The sequence below is a fragment of the Topomyia yanbarensis genome, chromosome 2, assembly GCF_030247195.1.
Source record: "Topomyia yanbarensis strain Yona2022 chromosome 2, ASM3024719v1, whole genome shotgun sequence".
Taxonomy (NCBI): domain Eukaryota; kingdom Metazoa; phylum Arthropoda; class Insecta; order Diptera; family Culicidae; genus Topomyia; species Topomyia yanbarensis.
This window is the reverse complement of record NC_080671.1, coordinates 267,293,594-267,312,409: the sequence shown is the minus strand read 5'-3', so window position 1 is coordinate 267,312,409 and position 18,816 is coordinate 267,293,594. Positions and strand designations below refer to the sequence as shown.

The 18,816-nt window shown below is 37.4% G+C and overlaps 1 protein-coding gene across 11 annotated transcripts in view; it reads right to left on the bottom strand.

The window, feature by feature from the left end:
- LOC131683134 (uncharacterized) overlaps positions 1-18,816 on the bottom strand; it is a 1,279,861-nt gene that overhangs the window by 389,329 nt on the left and 871,716 nt on the right. Inside the window, exon 9 of one of the 11 annotated variants that reach the window (XM_058964953.1) lies at positions 11,367-12,342. The exons of the other annotated variants lie outside the window; for them this stretch is intronic. Coding sequence (XP_058820936.1) covers positions 12,331-12,342 — 12 coding nt within the window. The 3' untranslated portion in view covers positions 11,367-12,330. Of the gene's footprint in view, positions 1-11,366; positions 12,343-18,816 lie in introns of those variants that run through there. 11 annotated transcript variants of the gene reach the window in all.

The window sequence follows — 18,816 nt, the reverse complement described above, 5'->3', positions numbered from 1 at the left end:
ATAGCATAGAGAAGATACAATAATTATCTTTGTACTACACACCTATAAAAAATCGTGTAAATTTACGTCTCCTGACCCTGACATATACGTGCATCAAAAATGACTTAGTTTTACGTTTGATTTTAATTTTACATGGCGTTGAATTTCGTAAATCACGTAATTTTACTCCACATACGGCGTTTGTTCTGAATGGTAGTAAATGTAATTTTATGCCATTGCGCATGTAAAGTATATGCTTCATGTAAAATTAAACGGAACAAGGTTAAGTTTAGTCATTTCGTGAATTACGGTTTGTTGAATTGTGTCATGTTTGCAATTACGCCAACGATAAAATTCAGATTTTTTTGGTGTGTACAAATGCTCATTTTTTCAAAAATATTCGTACAGTATACATATTTTTTCAAAAATCAATTGAAATTTTTATAATAAAAGAGTGGGTTAAAAATTCGCTGCGAGCAAAAGCGGTATACGTTTTATTTAGAGCAAAACCGGTTTAAGTACCAGTCAGAGCAGAAATGGGATAAAAAAACCTTAGCGCAAAAGTGGGTTAAAAAGATATACCACTTTTGCCCTGAGAGGATATATATTCCATTTTTATTCTAAGAATGTTTTCAAAAATGATTTGTCACCAATCAGGGAAAACCATCATCAATATGGGTATGGTGGTGGTTAGTAGATATGGGAAATCGATAATTACGCCATTTTGAATTCCAAGATGGCGACTTCCGGTTACCACAAAATAGTGAGAACCACCATCAATATGGGTGTCATTTGAAAGGGGATGGTGAGCAGACATCGAAAATTGACCATTACCGCCATTCTGAATTCCAAGATGGCGACATCCGGTTACCACAAAATAGTGAGAACCACCACCAATATGGGTGTCATTTGAAAGGGGATGGTGAGCAGACACCGAAAATTGACCACCACCGCCATTTTGAAATCCAAGATGGCGACTTCCGGTTACCACAAAATAGTGAGAACCACCATCAATATGGGTGTCATTTGAAAGAAGATAGTGAGCAGACACCGAAAATTGACCATTACCGCCATTTTGAAATCTAAGATGGCGACTTCCGGTCACCACAAAATGAGAACCACCATCAATATGGGTGCAATTTGAAAGGGGATGGTGAGCAGACACCGAAAATCGACCATTACCGCCATTCTGAAATCCAAGATGGCGACTTTCGGTTACCACAAAATAGTGAGAACCATCATCAATATGGGTGTCATTTGAAAGGGGATGGTGAGCAGACATCGAAAATTGACCTTCACCGCCATTTTGAAATCCAAGATGGCGACTTCCGGTTACCACAAAATAGTGAGAACCACCATCAATATGGGTGTCATTTGAAATAGGATGATCAGCAGACACCGAAAATTGATCATTACCGCCATTTTGAAATCCAAGATGGCGACTCCCGGTTACCATAATACAGGTATACCTCGATTTAACATACATTTTCCGATTCAATCACTTACGTTAAATCGAATTTTATGTAAAATCGAAACACAAAAGAAATATTTGTTTTCGACTAGAATTATTTTTTTATTCATCACACAAAATATTTACGAGGATATTACTGATTGTATCCACCTAACAGTGACATAGAAACCACATATTCTCAATTAAACAATTAGATTGCACTTCTGAACATAAACGACATATTTAACTTAACCTTGCCAAGTATTCGCCAATTCTAACAGATATTCATTTCATAAAGTTCGTCGCAAAATTTTCTCAGAATTCAGGATAACTTATAAGAATAGTCAACAAAGTTGGATTAACCATTGTGTGCATGAAGAGCACAATGCCTAATTTTAGTAAGTAAAAAATTTGTGTTTCTATTTTTTCTCATCTTTATCTTGGTAGACCAACCTGTCCGTCAGATAATCGCAGAACTCCAAATGAGAACACTACTTGAGTTCACGAGCAAACGACTAGTCACGAAGTTTTGTAAGCACAGAAGTTCTACTTGCAGAAAAAAACAACCAAATCGAGCCATTGTAGCGCTATACTGCCCATGATCGCATATCAGTCCCATAAAGATAGGAAATCCCATAGAAAACGGGACAACTATGCGATCATGGGTAGTATGTATAGTTCTCCTCAAGGAAAAAGTTGGATTAAATCATTTTGTACACGACAGATACAATACCTTAGTTTAAAAGTCGAACTCATCAGAATGAATAAGATATTTTAATAACAATAAAAAAATGTTTAAAAAAAAGTTTAATCCTTATGTACGACGAGGAGGTGGAATTCACTGGAATGTTGATGTCACTATTATCGATCTCCAAAATAGCCGCGTAGCATGTGATATCTAAAGCCAAGAATTGATCCACTGGTTTCCTGCTCCCACGTTGTAACAGGCGACAAAGACGGAAATCTTCTTTTCATTTTTTTGGATCTATCTCCTTTTTTACACATTTTATTAGCTTATTATTTATTGGATCTATCTCCTAGATTTCTATATAAACGTGAACATTTATTAGGGTACTCCTGGGGGCCAAGTATCCAGAGTCTTCGATCATCTTAAATCGTACGCAAATGCCAGTACAGTTTATTCGAATCCCAATCTCTACTAACGACCATTCTCTACCCTTGCAGTTGTTGAGAGTAATATATACAGATATATAGAATACGCAGTAATATATGAAGAATATAATCACAATCAGTGTCGGACTAACATTGCTTTTGTGTGCTTCCTCTGTTTAGATTAAGTAATGACTGGCACCGGTATTGATAAATAAACATCGTGACCTTACCAGGAGTTGTACATTGAAGGAAGACTTGTATCTTCCATCATTACCGTATATTGCATTTTTTTGCAAGAGGAATCGATCCATAATGAAGTTGTCGACCCTACGTTCTTTCAAGCTCTAGTTGGGTGCGTTAACATCGAGGAACTGTCATGACTTCATTACAAATTTCCAACAGTTTCGTAATAACTGCTACAGCCCCAATGCCTATTAGTGGGACTCACCGTCCGCCAGTATCTCGTCACCGCCCTATACCTTCCATCAACCATATCTTTCCAGTTATCTATTTTTAGCTTACACATAAAAACCCATAAAACTATTATCAGGAAATAACTTGAACCACAAATTCGTGAACTTTGCTGTGCGTTTTCACAATAAGAATGCTTTTGTATCTCAGAATCTTAAACTTAATCTAACGAAAAAATGAAAATAAATTATGTTTCTTTAAGCATTGGAAGTGGATCATAGAATAAAATTGATATTGATTCTTAACATTTCGTTTTAGTAACATTGACATTAAAATTTTTTTTACATGTATGTTAAATCGAGGTAAAAATTACGTTAAATCGAAATATGTTAAATCGAGGGTATGTTAAATCGTGAGTATGTTAAATCGAGGTATACCTGTATAGTGAGAACCACCATCAATATGGGTGTCATTTTATAGGGGATGGTCAGCAAACACCAAAAATTCACCATCACCGCCATTTTAAAATCCAAGATGGCGACTTCCGGTTATAACAAAAAGTGAGAACCACCATCAATATGGGTGTCATTTGAAAGGAGGTGGTTAGCAGACACCGAATATTGATCATTACCGCCATTTTGAAATCCATGATGGTGACTTCCGGTTACCACAATATAGTGAGAACCACCATCAATATGGGTGTCATTTGAAAAGGGGTATCAGTAGATATCGGAAATTGATTATTACGTCATTTTGAAATCCAAGATGGCGATTTCCGGTTACCACAAAATAGTGAGAACCACCATCAATATGGGTGTCATTTGAAAGCGGGTGTCAGTAAATTTCGGAAATTGATTATTACGTCATTTTGAAATCCAAGATGGCGATTTCCGGTTACCACAGAATAGTGAGAACCACCATCAATATGGGTGTCATTTTATAGGGGATGGTCAGCAAACACCAAAAATTCACCATCACCGCCATTTTAAAATCCAAGATGGCGACTTTCAGTTACCACAAAATAGTGAGAACCACCATTAATATGGGTGTCATTTAAAAAGGGTCAGTAGACATCGGAAATCGATTGTTACGCCATTTTGAAATTCAAGATGGCGACTTCCGGTAACCACAAAGTAGAGAGAACCATCATCAATATGGGTGTCATTTGAAAGCGGGTGTCAGTAAATATCGGAAATTGATTATTACGTCATTTTGAAATCCAAGATGGCGATTTCCGGTTACCACAAAATAGTGAGAACCACCATCAATATGGGTGTCATTTGAAAGGGGTGGTCAGTAGACATCGGAAATCGACAATTAGGGTATTTTGAAATCCATCATAAACATGGGTAACGTTTGAAAGGGGGTGTTCAGTAGTAGCCGTTTTAGATACGATTTTCTTTCACTGCAAACATTACATTGCAACAACACGGTTTTATACCTAAATGATCGACAACGACCAACCTGCTCTCGTTTACAACATATGTACTCGATGGATTTACTGACGGATTACAAACCGATGCTATTCACATGGATCGGTTCGGCCTTCGACAAAATCAACCATGATGTCGCAATAGCGAAGCTGGACAAACTTTGTATTCATGGACAACTTCTGCGTTGGTTCCTCGATGGAATGCAATTCCAAATCAGCATTAAGGACTGCCTATCTGCACCATTCTTCACTACATCCGGCATCTTAATAGGTAGCCATCTCGGTCCATTAATTTTCCTCCTCTACTTTTATGACATCAATATTAAATTACAAGGACCCCGCCTTTCTTTCACCCATGATATGAAAATTTTTTGACAAATACGGGATAAAACCGATTCCGAGTTTCTTCTGAGTGAACTGGAGAGCTTTAGTACGTGGTGTGACCTAAACAGAATGGTTTTACATCCGAGTAAATGCTCAATCGTTACGTTCACTCGGAAACGCTATCCGATTCAGTTTAACTACCATTTATTCGACTCGAGCATTCCTAGACACTCTCACGTCAAGGGTGGTGGAGTCATCATGGATGCAGCACCACACACTTCATACTTCGTGGATGAGGCATGAAGACAATAAAGATAAAACAACCCAATGCAAGAGCATGGACCGGGCCCACTATATGTTGGATACTGTCAACGTCTGTACATCAACATACGGATGCCACCCCCTGGATAAGAATGATAGACCCGCGCGAAATTAAAATTTTGTGATTTGTTTCTCGCATCAATAAAAACATTATATATGCAATTCCATATTAATTTTAGTGGTTTTAAAATGGGTTATATGAGGAAAAAAGCGAAAAAATGCTAATTTTCCATAAAATTGCTTTTGGTTCACTTCAATCCATTTTTGGGTTTATTAATATTCCTTGGATCTTTAAATTTTAAAGGTGTATGAAATAACACCCATACTGGTGGTGGTTTTCACTATTTTGTGGTAACCGGAAGTCGCCATCTTGGATTTCAAAATGGCGGTAATGGTCAATTTTCGGTGTCTGCTGATCATCCTCTTTCAAATGACACCCATATTGATGGTGGTTCTCACTATTTTGTGGTAACCGGAAGTCGCCATCTTGGATTTCAAAATGGCGGTGAAGGTCAATTTTCGATGTCTGCTCACCATCCTCTTTCAAATGACACCCATATTGATGGTGGTTCTCACTATTTTGTGGTAACCGGAAGTCGCCATCTTGGATTTCAAAATGCCGATGAAAGTCAATTTTCGATGTCTGCTCACCATTCCCTTTCAAATGACACCCATATTGATGGTGGTTCTCACTATTTTGTGGTAACCGGAAGTCGCCATCTTGGTTTTCAAAATGGCGGTGAAAGTCAATTTTCGATGTCTGCTCACCATTCCCTTTCAAATGATACCCATATTGATGGTGGCTCTCACTATTTTGTGGTAACCGGAAGTCACCATCTTGGATTTCAAAATGGCGGTGGTGGTCAATTTTCGGTGTCTGCTCACCATCCCCTTTCAAATGACACCCATATTGATGGTGGTTCTCACTATTTTGTGGTAACCGGAAATCGCCATATTGTATTTCAAAATGGCGAAAATGGTCAATTTTTGGTGTCTGTTGATCATTCAAATGACACCCATATTGATGGTGGTTCTCACTATATTATGGTAACCGGAAGTCGCCATCTTGGATTTCAAAATGGCGGTGAAGGTCAATTTTCGATGTCTGCTCACCATCCCCTTTCAAATGACACCCATATTGATGGTGGTTCTCACTACTTTGTGGGAACCGGAAGTCAAAATTTCAAAATGGCGGCAACCGTCAATTTCCGATGCCTATTGACCTATACGGATCCTATATTACACGATTTCTAAGGCATCGAAAAATTTAATAAAATTTCATTTCCCACAAGTCCGAATAAGAAAATTCTGATTCTTTTCTTAGCGCAAAAATGGGTTAATATTCTATACCAGTCTTGCCCTGAAAATTTTGTCGAACAATTTTTGCGCGAATTAATATTTGATCCACTATTGCCTAGGTGTGATGACTATACCATTTCTGATCTAACAGAATATTTTAACCCACTTTTGCTCTGAACAAAATTTTAGCCCACTTACTCTCAGCCTCTCAAATATTCAATGTGGTAGCTTTTGTTTGCAATTACAGTTTTCAATCGTATTGGAATGCTGACCACTAGTTTTCTGTGCATTCAACTTAAATTTTATCCCATTCTTCTAAATAGTAGTTTCTAACATCATTCTCATTATAATCCGGAAAGTTTTGCACTTTTTATACAATTACTCCCATTTATTTTTCAAAACAGTTAATAAACGGGGTCCGTAGTGGAGAATCCATAACATTTAAACAATTATAAATTTACTCTGAACGTTGTTTGTACGTCTTATGCTTTAGGTTCTTCTCCTGATCGAATTTTCAATATCCACCATTTCTTAGTAAAAGTACCATTTTACGGAAGCTTTGCTTTGAAGTTTATTTTAAGATATTCATATTAAAATACACATTCTGATCCATCATTCCATCAATGAAGACCAAATTTCTAGCACTTCTAGTGGACATATAATACCCCATACAATAACTCCACTGTTCCTGCGCTTAGCTGCTGTTATATGACTATTACGTCCAAGTCTGAGTTCGATTTTCTCCACTCGAAACAACAGTCATTTGAGTCAAAGATGTTGAATTTGGACTCGTAGACAAAGTTGGCAATCTTTCCAGTATTCCGATAAAATGTTTCAATGTTGTTTAGTAAATAAAAAATCAATATTTTGTTCTTCTCATTGATGAACAGCTTCTTGCTCAGATCACAGGGATTGAAATTGTCCGTTCTCCATACATTACAAACCGTACCAGAACAGACTTATACTTAAATGCTATGATTCAATGTATTTACCATGTATATAACATTAATTACTCGATTATCCCAAATTTTTCTAATTAAAAAACGTTTATCCTTCATCGTAAATTTTTTACGGCTCAAGTTTTTCACAATATCTGCTCTACGTTTCGCCACATCAAAGTTTTTGACGACATGTTAAATAGTTAGACGCCACCTTTGAACAATTTCAAAGATTTCATAGCCTCATTTTGGTGAGTAATAATTAGTTTCCGTCTCATAATGGCAGTTATTTACATTTTTTAACCATTACGTTAATTTGAGAGATTTTCTTAAACTAGTATAAAGGAAACTGTGCCAATGAACATTTTTTTGTAGTCATAAAATCTATTTTTTTAAGCGACACAAAAAAAAATAAAGAAATAACAGGTCTTCAATTACAAATTGATAGACTTTTCAAAAGTGTACGAACCCCGTTCGAGCGAAAGTTGCAAGTTTTGCTCTTCTTTCCCTGTCTCTCCCCTGCCCTTGATACAACTGCTGCTACACTGATGCGGAAATAAGCCACCCTCTGAATATCTTGACCAAGCATAAGTTTCAGTTAAAAAATTCAAATTAGTATTCTGTATTCCTAGTTTTAAGATAGCTATAATTTTTACTCTTTATTGAAACTCTTGTCCTCCATCTTGTAAATAGAATTGAATCCCTAGTTTTAAGATTTCTGTGAAGTTTCTCATAAATATTTGTTCCCCCTTTTGTGTACTAAACTATATTGTTAGTTTTAAGATAACCGTAAAATATTTCGTAAAATACTATTACTCCCCCTCTTGTATATCAAAGTGAATCCCTTGTTTTAAATTTTTTCATAAAAAAATCTTTTGCCCTCTCTTGTATATTGAATCTTATTTCTAGTCTTAAGATAGCTGTAAACTTTTTTTTCCTTTGTAAAAAAAATATTTCAACATTGTAACCTCCTAGTTTTAAGATATCCAAAATGTAAAAACAAAAGCATTTGGCACCGCCAAGCTAACGCATTTGTGCCTATCAAATAAACAAAATGAATAAAAAAAAAAAAAAAGTGTACGAATATGAAATTGTGCCATTTTCACACCAAGTAATGATTTTTTATGTGTAGTGTTCGGAATTTTGCACACTTTTGATTACAAATCAATATTAATTCTTCAAAAGGGCTAATGAGATTTTTGTAAACAAACTTCTTTTGCTCATTACTCCGCTGCCGAGTTGAATTTCATGAAAAATACACTTGAATCAACATATTTACCCTTGGTAGAATCAATTTCAAATATTTTCTGTGTTGAAATTATAACAAAATAAGAGAAATCAGCAAAACAATAGTTTGTTACAAATCTTATTGGCCCTATTCAAAAGTTGATATGGAAATGATAAGAAAATGACAGATGATGATTCTACTACCACATTTACAAAACAATACCTATATTAAATAGCGCAAACATTTATGAAACAGTATTAAACATATACACTAGAGGTGTACGAATATGAGATTGTGTCACTGTATGTCATGGTCAGGAGACGTAAATTTACACTATTTTTTCTAGGTGTGTATTTTTTAAGAATATAAAAATTTTACCGCATTTACCGCATTACCGCGCGGTGTGGTGCGGTAAATTAATTGCGGTTGCGGTAAGCGGTGCGGCTTTATTTTTTTTTTGCTGTTGCGGTGCGGACAATCCATTTACCGCCCACATCCGCACCGCGACGAACCCTAGTATAGCTATAGAAACACAAGGTGATGAATTACATTGGTGTATGTTTATCTTAATAAAGATGCATTAAACAAAATATATTAAAATAAAACGAATTATTTTTCATTGAATTCACTGAGTAAGCCATTTTATGCACCCATGTAGGTGGATAAATGCCCTGTGAGAAGAACATTGGAAGTGAATGTATAAAACAGACATCGGTCGAGCAGATTCGGAAGGTGATACACTATTGCGAATATTTCATCGTTCAATAGTCGTTAGCAGGAAAGTAAATAAGGAATTAAAACTTCAGGTTGCAAAATATTTTATTGTTAACGTTTTCTCTTATATCATAAATAAGTTTTAATGCATGTTTTAGTTATATTGTGGATCAAAGGTTGTGAAGTAATTAGCGACCGACGCACGGACGTGCGCTCCAATCGTCATGTCGATGCATCCCTCGTTTTCGATGACATAGTCCGTGTTTTCGATGTCGCTCACACAATACGGCTCAGTAACATCATCAATCGCGATTTCCGTGTGATTTAAGAATATATCTTCAACTTGTGATTCTATCTGTAATGCTGTAGAAGAATCGTGTTGGATTGGACTTGCTGAACCTGAGACATGCACATCCTGTGACGCAATATTTGTGCTGCTTTCTCCGTGGTCTTGGTCATTCAAGCTTGCTAGCTCTTGTTCAGCAATACGCTGGGATATGCTCATTTTAGTTAAAATTTGTCGTTTCTTTGAAAAGGTTTTGACTGTTTTTGCATGAGCAAGAAACAGCATGTCTACATCATCGTATTCATTTTTTTTCTTCTTATTTTTGAAATAATTTATTAGCGAATCTGCCGATGAAACGGGCTCCTCCATTCTCGGTCTTTTTTTCGCAGCGGTAGACAAAGCTGGGATTTCATGTGATGTACTTGATTCTTCGTGCGATGGTATTGAAGGTGTGGGTTGTGAGGCATTGTCACTTGCACTATTGTCCAACGCAATATAGGACTCGTGAATATTCGAAACATTTGTACTAGTTTTAGCGAATGATAAATAGGGTTTAAACGATTCCATTGAATCAGCCCATTGCCCTTTTTGTATCCGATTTGGCAGCTTGACCGGTTTTTGTTCTGTTAACCTTTAAATATCTCATGTATGTATCTCGCAAATTTTTCCATCTGCTCTTTACTTTGTCTCCTGCAATATTCCAAATGAGTATATTTTGTTACAATAGTTTGCAAATATAGCAAAATAAATAATTGATTATTTCGTCTTAGATTTCGCTACCGGTGGCAGTTTTTCTACAATTGGGTATAGTTTTAGAGCCGTTTCCATCAAGTGACCTAATGAAACAAGTTCTAAGCAGTTCAGTTAGATGCACAAATTTTCGGTAGTCCTTATGGCTATCGTTGGACCCGATTATCGGTTTATGTGTCGATAATGATAGTTATGGGAAAAATAGTGATGACGGCATTTTGGATGTGCCAAGTAAAAGCCAAGGATTAAAATTTTGAATTTGCCAAAAGTTGCCAGGACAAATAGAACGTTGGAATTATGTCGTGATAGATGATGAGTCGTTCGCTTTGAACCAATATCTTATGTGACCATTTCCGTAAAACAGTCGCTTTTGGACCCTTCGAAAGAAAAGTACAACACTAAACATTCAACAAGTCGCATGTATGCTTAAAAACTTCCAAATATGCACAATTTAATGCGAGACCTGCTTTTGCTAGCTTGGAAACGGATCCGAGACAAGCAACTAATTTATCGTAGAATATTTCAGTGACAAAAAAAATTACACAAGATATTGTATATATTTCAAATTGCATGGTCATTATATATGTTTCCAATGCACAAAACCACTCAATCGACCTATAGGTTCCATTATAGCTGAAATTTGACAGAAAATTCAAAACATCCGAAACCACCTGAAGTAGACGAATACGAATTTGAGATTGTGTCACTGTATGTCATGGTCAGGAGACGTAAATTTACACTATTTTTTCTAGGTGTGTATTTTTTAAGAATATAAAAATTTTACCGCATTTACCGCATTACCGCGCGGTGTGGTGCGGTAAATAAAGTGCGGTTGCGGTAAGCGGTGCGGTTTTATTATTTTTTTTGCGGTTGCGGTGCGGACAATCCATTTACCGCCCACATCCGCACCGCGACGAACCCTAGTATAGCTATTGAAACACAAGGTGATGAATTACATTGGTGTATGTTTATCTTAATAAAGATGCATTAAACAAAATATATTAAAATAAAACGAATTATTTTTCATTGAATTCACTGAGTAAGCCTTTTTATGCACCCATGTAGGTGGATAAATGCCCTGTGAGAAGAACATTGGAAGTGAATGTATAAAACAGACATCGGCCGAGCAGATTCGGAAGGTGATACACTATTGCGAATATTTCATCGTTCAATAGTCGTTAGCAGGAAAGTAAATAAGGAATTAAAACTTCAGGTTGCAAAATATTTTATTGTTAACGTTTTCTCTTATATCATAAATAAGTTTTAATGAATGTTTTAGTTATATTGTGGATCAAAGGTTGTGAAGTAATTAGCGACCGACGCACGGACGTGCGCTCCAATCGTCATGTCGATGCATCCCTCGTTTTCGATGACATAGTCCGTGTTTTCGATGTCGCTCACACAATACGGCTCAGCAACATCATCAATCGCGATTTCCGTGTGATTTAAGAATATATCTTCATCTTGTGATTCTATCTGTAATGCTGTAGAAGAATCGTGTTGGATTGGACTTGCTGAACCTGAGACATGCACATCCTGTGACGCAATATTTGTGCTGCTTTCTCCGTGGTCTTGGTCATTCAAGCTTGCTAGCTCTTGTTCAGCAATACGCTGGGATATGCTCATTTTAGTTAAAATTTGTCGTTTCTTTGAAAAGGTTTTGACTGTTTTTGCATGAGCAAGAAACAGCATGTCTACATCATCGTATTCATTTCTTTTCTTCTTATTTTTGAAATAATTTATTAGCGAATCTGCCGATGAAACGGGCTCCTCCATTCTCGGTCTTTTTTTCGCAGCGGTAGACAAAGCTGGGATTTCATGTGATGTACTTGATTCTTCGTGCGATGGTATTGAAGGTGTGGGTTGTGAGGCATTGTCACTTGCACTATTGTCCAACGCAATATAGGACTCGTGAATATTCGAAACATTTGTACTAGTTTTAGCGAATGATAAATAGGGTTTAAACGATTCCATTGAATCAGCCCATTGCCCTTTTTGTATCCGATTTGGCAGCTTGACCGGTTTTTGTTCTGTTAACCTTTAAATATCTCATGTATGTATCTCGCAAATTTTTCCATCTGCTCTTTACTTTGTCTCCTGCAATATTCCAAATGAGTATATTTTGTTACAATAGTTTGCAAATATAGCAAAATAAATAATTGATTATTTCGTCTTAGATTTCGCTACCGGTGGCAGTTTTTCTACAATTGGGTATAGTTTTAGAGCCGTTTCCATCAAGTGACCTAATGAAACAAGTTCTAAGCAGTTCAGTTAGATGCACAAATTTTCGGTAGTCCTTATGGCTGTCGTTGGACCCGATTATCGGTTTATGTGTCGATAATGATAGTTATGGGAAAAATAGTGATGACGGCATTTTGGATGTGCCAAGTAAAAGCCAAGGATTAAAATTTTGAATTTCCCAAAAGTTGCCAGGACAAATAGAACGTTGGAATTATGTCGTGATAGATGATGAGTCGTTCGCTTTGAACCAATATCTTATGTGACCATTTCCGTAAAACAGTCGCTTTTGGACCCTTCGAAAGAAAAGTACAACACTAAACATTCAACAAGTCGCATGTATGCTTAAAAACTTCCAAATATGCACAATTTAATGCGAGACCTGCTTTTGCTAGCTTGGAAACGGATCCGAGACAAGCAACTAATTTATCGTAGAATATTTCAGTGACAAAAAAAATTACACAAGATATTGTATATATTTCAAATTGCATGGTCATTATATATGTTTCCAATGCACAAAACCACTCAATCGACCTATAGGTTCCATTATAGCTGAAATTTGACAGAAAATTCAAAACATCCGAAACCACCTGAAGTAGACGAATACGTTGGAAACTTTTAAACACTTTTTATATTTAGATGGTATCGTCTTATATGAGAATTTCGTAAATGACCCATGACAGCCAATCCAACAGAAATTTCTTAAGTAGCCATTTTCACCTTAATAAACATTCTTCGAGAAACGAAGGCTACTGATTTTTTTGTTCGCTTCCCGATGTTCCCATAATAACCGTGACTTTTATTGACAATCAGTGACCTGGAGCAGCACATATAAATAATTTGGTGCACATCATATTAGGTTTTGATTCATTCAAAATTGAGAATTTCATGTGGGAAACAACTCATCATTTTGTGACTCCAAAACCGGAGCTTAAAGTTGAATGTATTTCAATGGTAGCCTATAACTAGAATGAATCAAATCGGTTCCGCCATCCATCAGAAATCCTTGTGTACATTTTGGACATTCGCTCACACACACAGTGTAGTAACAGATAAACATACCACTTTCCTTTAGCTACATGCCAATATAATACCAAGCTTTATCTTTTTCCTGATATTTTTGTAATCATCGTGCGATAAATCGTATAAAATTGGATATGTTTTAACTAATTGTATTAACTTTTCAGTTTGCGCCATGTTGAATAGTTTTGCGAATACACGGCGTCAGCGCCAAAAATCCTGAAAGCTGTGAATGAAAAAAATCGCTGCAGTTTGGCATCTGGCAGCGCGGAAAATTCGCGTCAGTGTAGGGGCTGTCATCTGTCGCCGTGAACAGAAATGCTGGCGACAAGTCGCATCGCGAAACTTTCGCAGTCGCAGCGTCAAAATCGCGTCAGTGTGGGGGAACCTTAAACCGGCGCACAGTGGCGGCTCTTCAAACAAAAGTCGGACAAAACCTCAAATGTTACCTAATTTGGCTGAAAATCACAATTTAAGCTAATTTTGGGGTGCTGAGCTCATTTTTGATGTCAAAAGTCGTAAAATATTAAATGCATTTTTCCATACAGTGTCATTGAACCTTTCTTATAACTATAATCCCGTTTTCATGATAGATTTTCCGTTACTGTTCACCAATGTCAACAATATCATAAAAAATGAAGAACACTACTTAAAAACCATTGTTGAACGTGTTGGTTTACTGTAGATTGTCTAACTATTTTACACAAAACACCATGTGTCTCCATATCAGCAACAAAGCTTCAAAATCTTCTTAAACCTTTTTGCGCACCTAGGCGCAGAACGAGACAATGATATTCGAAAAGTAGAGGTAATTTCACATAGAATGTATACTATGTGACCGTTCCGAAATGATTCCGAAATTTGTACAGAATACATTAGTGAACAAAGTATTTTTGATCTGACCACCTTAAACATATTTAAACTAAAAGGTCATAGTTCCAAGCAAATTTACCAAATGTAGTTTACTCACTAACCAAGTTCCTTAGCTCCTCTACACAATGAAACTAGTTGTGCTAAAATCGGACCAAAATCAAAAGAGCAACATGCATTTGAAGTGAACAGAGCAATGGTGGTTTCGGAAATGAAAATCATTAAAAAATCCGGACTTTGTTACGTTTAAACTCGTGTTAAAAATCGTGTTCTAATCCAATGATCATAAAATTTCGAATATACATCATTCAATACATGAGAAATTTGGGAAAAATATAAAATATCATTATTTCAAAAATAATTTTTTGAGGTTTTGGCCAGCTTCCGGCCACTGTGCGGCGCCTGTATCAGTGGTCTAATAACTCTCAGCGCGCTAATGTCATAGATAGCCTGTCGTTTAAATAGTTGCCACAATGCTATTAGGTTAGCTAAGGTCAGTTGACTGGCCAGTGGGAAACGGAAGCTTATATTTTCTTATTATGTATGCATTTGTTGTAGTCTGGCATTACAACCAAATGTGATTTACTTTAATATTAACAGTTCAAATAGCTATAATTTCGCATGGATTTTCAGGTGTATCTTCGTCGCGAGCGGTTGCTCTCGTAGGGCTCCCTTCGAGTCGCTTAGTTTTCACCATTTTCGACACAGTTTGCTGCCTCCCGGTTATCGAAAGTGTGAATAACAGCGCGGTTTAGCGGTTATATCGAAGTGGCTTATAAGCGCATTTCTCGGCATATGTATTTTTGACTGACGGGAGTGGTGACAGTTTGTGAAAATCGATTTCCGGCAAATGAAAAAAAAATCTTTTCCCCGCATTTGGGGCTGTCGATCCCGGATGAAAGGACAGCGAAAATGCACAGAAAACATCTAGAAACACAGCGTACATTCCAGATGTGGTGAAAAATGATCTAAAAGGTGAAAAAATACGGCAATAAGAAAAACTGGCATATTCAAATAATTGGTGTTTCAACGGCGACTAGCGATTACCAGGTGTCGCCCGAAATTCTTCGCCTGAAAAATAGGTGGCAAACCAGCCGGTCGGTGCACAGCTATATTCGTCCGCGTCCCTTGTTGGGTGTTTCATCGGCGGTGCTATCTTAGAAAATGAGCCGCCTTGGATATTCAGCTTTTTTTGCTTTCTTATTGCAGATATTTTGTCGCATGTAAATTTTGGGTGTTCGTTTATGTGACGACACTGTAAGGGAAGACGTATCCGCCGGTCGCCCAACTTCTCTTTGGACTGGGTAAACAAATTTCTATGCTATATTTCACCCTAAGGAGGAAAATTTGGTAAAAACCAAAATATCTCACTAGGGTGAAAATTTGTTGGTAAAAACCAGTCTTTGTACAGGAGGGCACAAATCCTTATTTCATACTATGTTGCGTTTCGGCTTCGCCTCTTCAGAAACCGACACTAACGTATTGTCGGAATAGATTAGCGCCGGCTTGACGCAAATCCCTTAAAACTAAAACACACTATGTGTTTCAATCAAACGACTGATCAAACGTGATGACCCGTTCGAGCAGAAGTTCTGTTTATGCCGATGAGACACAAGTGAAGCCGAAACTTGTCTTGGCTTAGCAGGCCTATGCGAAAGCACTATGCTATATTTCACCCTAAGGAGGAAAATTTGGTAAAAACCAAAATATCTCACTAGGGTGAAAATTTGTTGGTAAAAACCAGTCTTTGTACAGGAGGGCACAAATCCTTATTTCATACTATGTTGCGTTTCGGCTTCGCCTCTTCAGAAACCGACACTAACGTATTGTCGGAATAGATTAGCGCCGGCTTGACGCAAATCCCTTAAAACTAAAACACACTATGTGTTTCAATCAAACGACTGATCAAACGTGATGTCCCGTTCGAGCAGAAGTTCTGTTTATGCCGATGAGACACAAGTGAAGCCGAAACTTGTCTTGGCTTAGCAGGCCTATGCGAAAGCACTATGCTATATTTCACCCTAAGGAGGAAAATTTGGTAAAAACCAAAATATCTCACTAGGGTGAAAATTTGTTGGTAAAAACCAGTCTTTGTACAGGAGGGCACAAATCCTTATTTCATACTATGTTGCGTTTCGGCTTCGCCTCTTCAGAAACCGACACTAACGTATTGTCGGAATAGATTAGCGCCGGCTTGACGCAAATCCCTTAAAACTAAAACACACTATGTGTTTCAATCAAACGACTGATCAAACGTGATGTCCCGTTCGAGCAGAAGTTCTGTTTATGCCGATGAGACACAAGTGAATTTCTATGTTTGTTTAGGGTTTGTTTTACCTACGGGGGAACTGATCCACAGAGCATTCAATGTGTATAGGGAAAACACATGGCCTTATTTGAGTGGAATGATGACTTCAATCATGTATAAGGTTTGAGAATTAACAATTCGCGAGAGGGATCGAGGACCGGTTGGCAAGAACCTTCAGTTATGTCAGCACAAAGAATAAGTGTTTTTCTGTCATGTTCATTGGTTAGCTTTCATTTCTATCTCATGTCCAGGGATGCCAACGGTACCGATAAACTACATTTTTTCGGTATATTTACATTTGCACAAGCCGTACAGCCCGCTACAGCGACGCATCACTACAGCTCTTGCCAGAACGGTAGCCAAACCGAGTATATTTTCCCGTACAGCAGTAGAATACATTTTTGTTTTGCTACTGTACTCCGACTGCTCGGTGAGAGTGTGGCGTAGTAAAGTTTGTTCTCTCGCTTTGTACATTTTTCTCTGCATAGTCAAAGGGAGAACCCGCACACGAAAGCGTTGATGCCGGCCGTGGCGTAAATGAGCCGCATTCATTGTCGTCATTTTTGAATAAAAATATTAAAAAGATTGAAAATATTAAAAAATGTAAAATAAGGAAAGAGAAGCTGTACCGCTCGCGTCTGGTGGCTGTACTGGGGACGGTAGTTTTTTGTCATGTTACTGCTTTGCACACAGGCAGCCGTACAGCGCTGGGCGTCCTGCACTAGCGAATGACAGCAGCATCCAGAGAGAGAAATGAGAATTTAGGTAGAAAAATTACAGCCGCAGAAAAGGTACCCTAATAAAAAAAATAATACACGAACTTTAACCCATATAATCCAACGATTCCACATATTGTTTGGATTATACCCTGAACAGGTCGTTAGGCTTTTGGATCATAAGATGTTTATTAGGGTAGGCATTTTGCATCCTTGCTCATGTCTCTACGCGAGTATAGGTCTATTGATGACATTTAGTCCTTAGACCGGTGACGACAGGATGCTGTCGGCCTTCTGCTGATAATGACAGAATGAAAGGGTGCGAACGGATCTAGCGAAGACAATACCGTAAAAATGAATAGTTGTTCGGAGGTCGGCGCCAATGGAACTTTGATTTGACTGGTATCGATGATCACGGGTCAATACGTATTGAAAATTCGCCATGTCTGTTTTAATGAATCTAATTTCAAGTTCCGTTACTGGTAACAAGCCCGTGCATCAGGTTAACGATCCTCTGTATTTCCCTTCAATGTTCGATATAATCGTTCGTATAGTGTATTTCACAAACAATCCGATATGGAAAATAAGAAATACTTTCGTTGATTTATAACATCTCGACCTATCATAACTCTTTATCTGTATAACGTGGTATTACTCGGTAGTTTGCAACCCAGTAATATATCGTAGAGAAGGAATAGCGAAATTAGTCTAAATAATGTGGCAATAAATAGTGATCCGGCCCATTACGCAGATAAGATTAGCTTTTCTAGGCAATACTCCCACGGTCGGCTGTGTGGAGTTGAAATTGATTTTGTTTAGAAAACAGGACACTCATGGTAGCCGGCTACCCAGAGTTTAAAAAGAACCAAAAACTAAACAAGATCTTCTTTTTCAAGCGATAGTGTTCTCGAAAACTAACTAAACTACTACCTAATAAACTATGCTTTATAGGTTGCATCGCTTGCTTGGAGCGAATCCTAGACCCTATTCCCGTCCAAACCACCAACTCCGCGACACCTATGGAAGAGTCTGATGAATCGTCGTCCTTCCGTTAAGTAGGTGGAGCATCAACACTTCCCGTCTACCTTATCCTTTATCCTTCCCCGTGAACGATGGACAATGATGGCTACCATGCTGTTGAGGTCTTAATATGGGTCGGATTGGTATGAATTCCTACTTATCACTTCCTAAGCAACTCTTATTAGATAATCAGCAGTCAAACATGATGAAATCAGTTTGCATTCACCAAACTCATCACAACGCAACAACGGAAATAAATCAGTTTGCATTCCTGTTTTCACAATTTTTAATAAGGTTTAATATTAATAAAAATCCCTCTTACTACGAAATCATTATACATGTGCAATTCCAACTATCTATAAGAATTGTACCTGACACAAGAAAAAAATAAAGACGCAT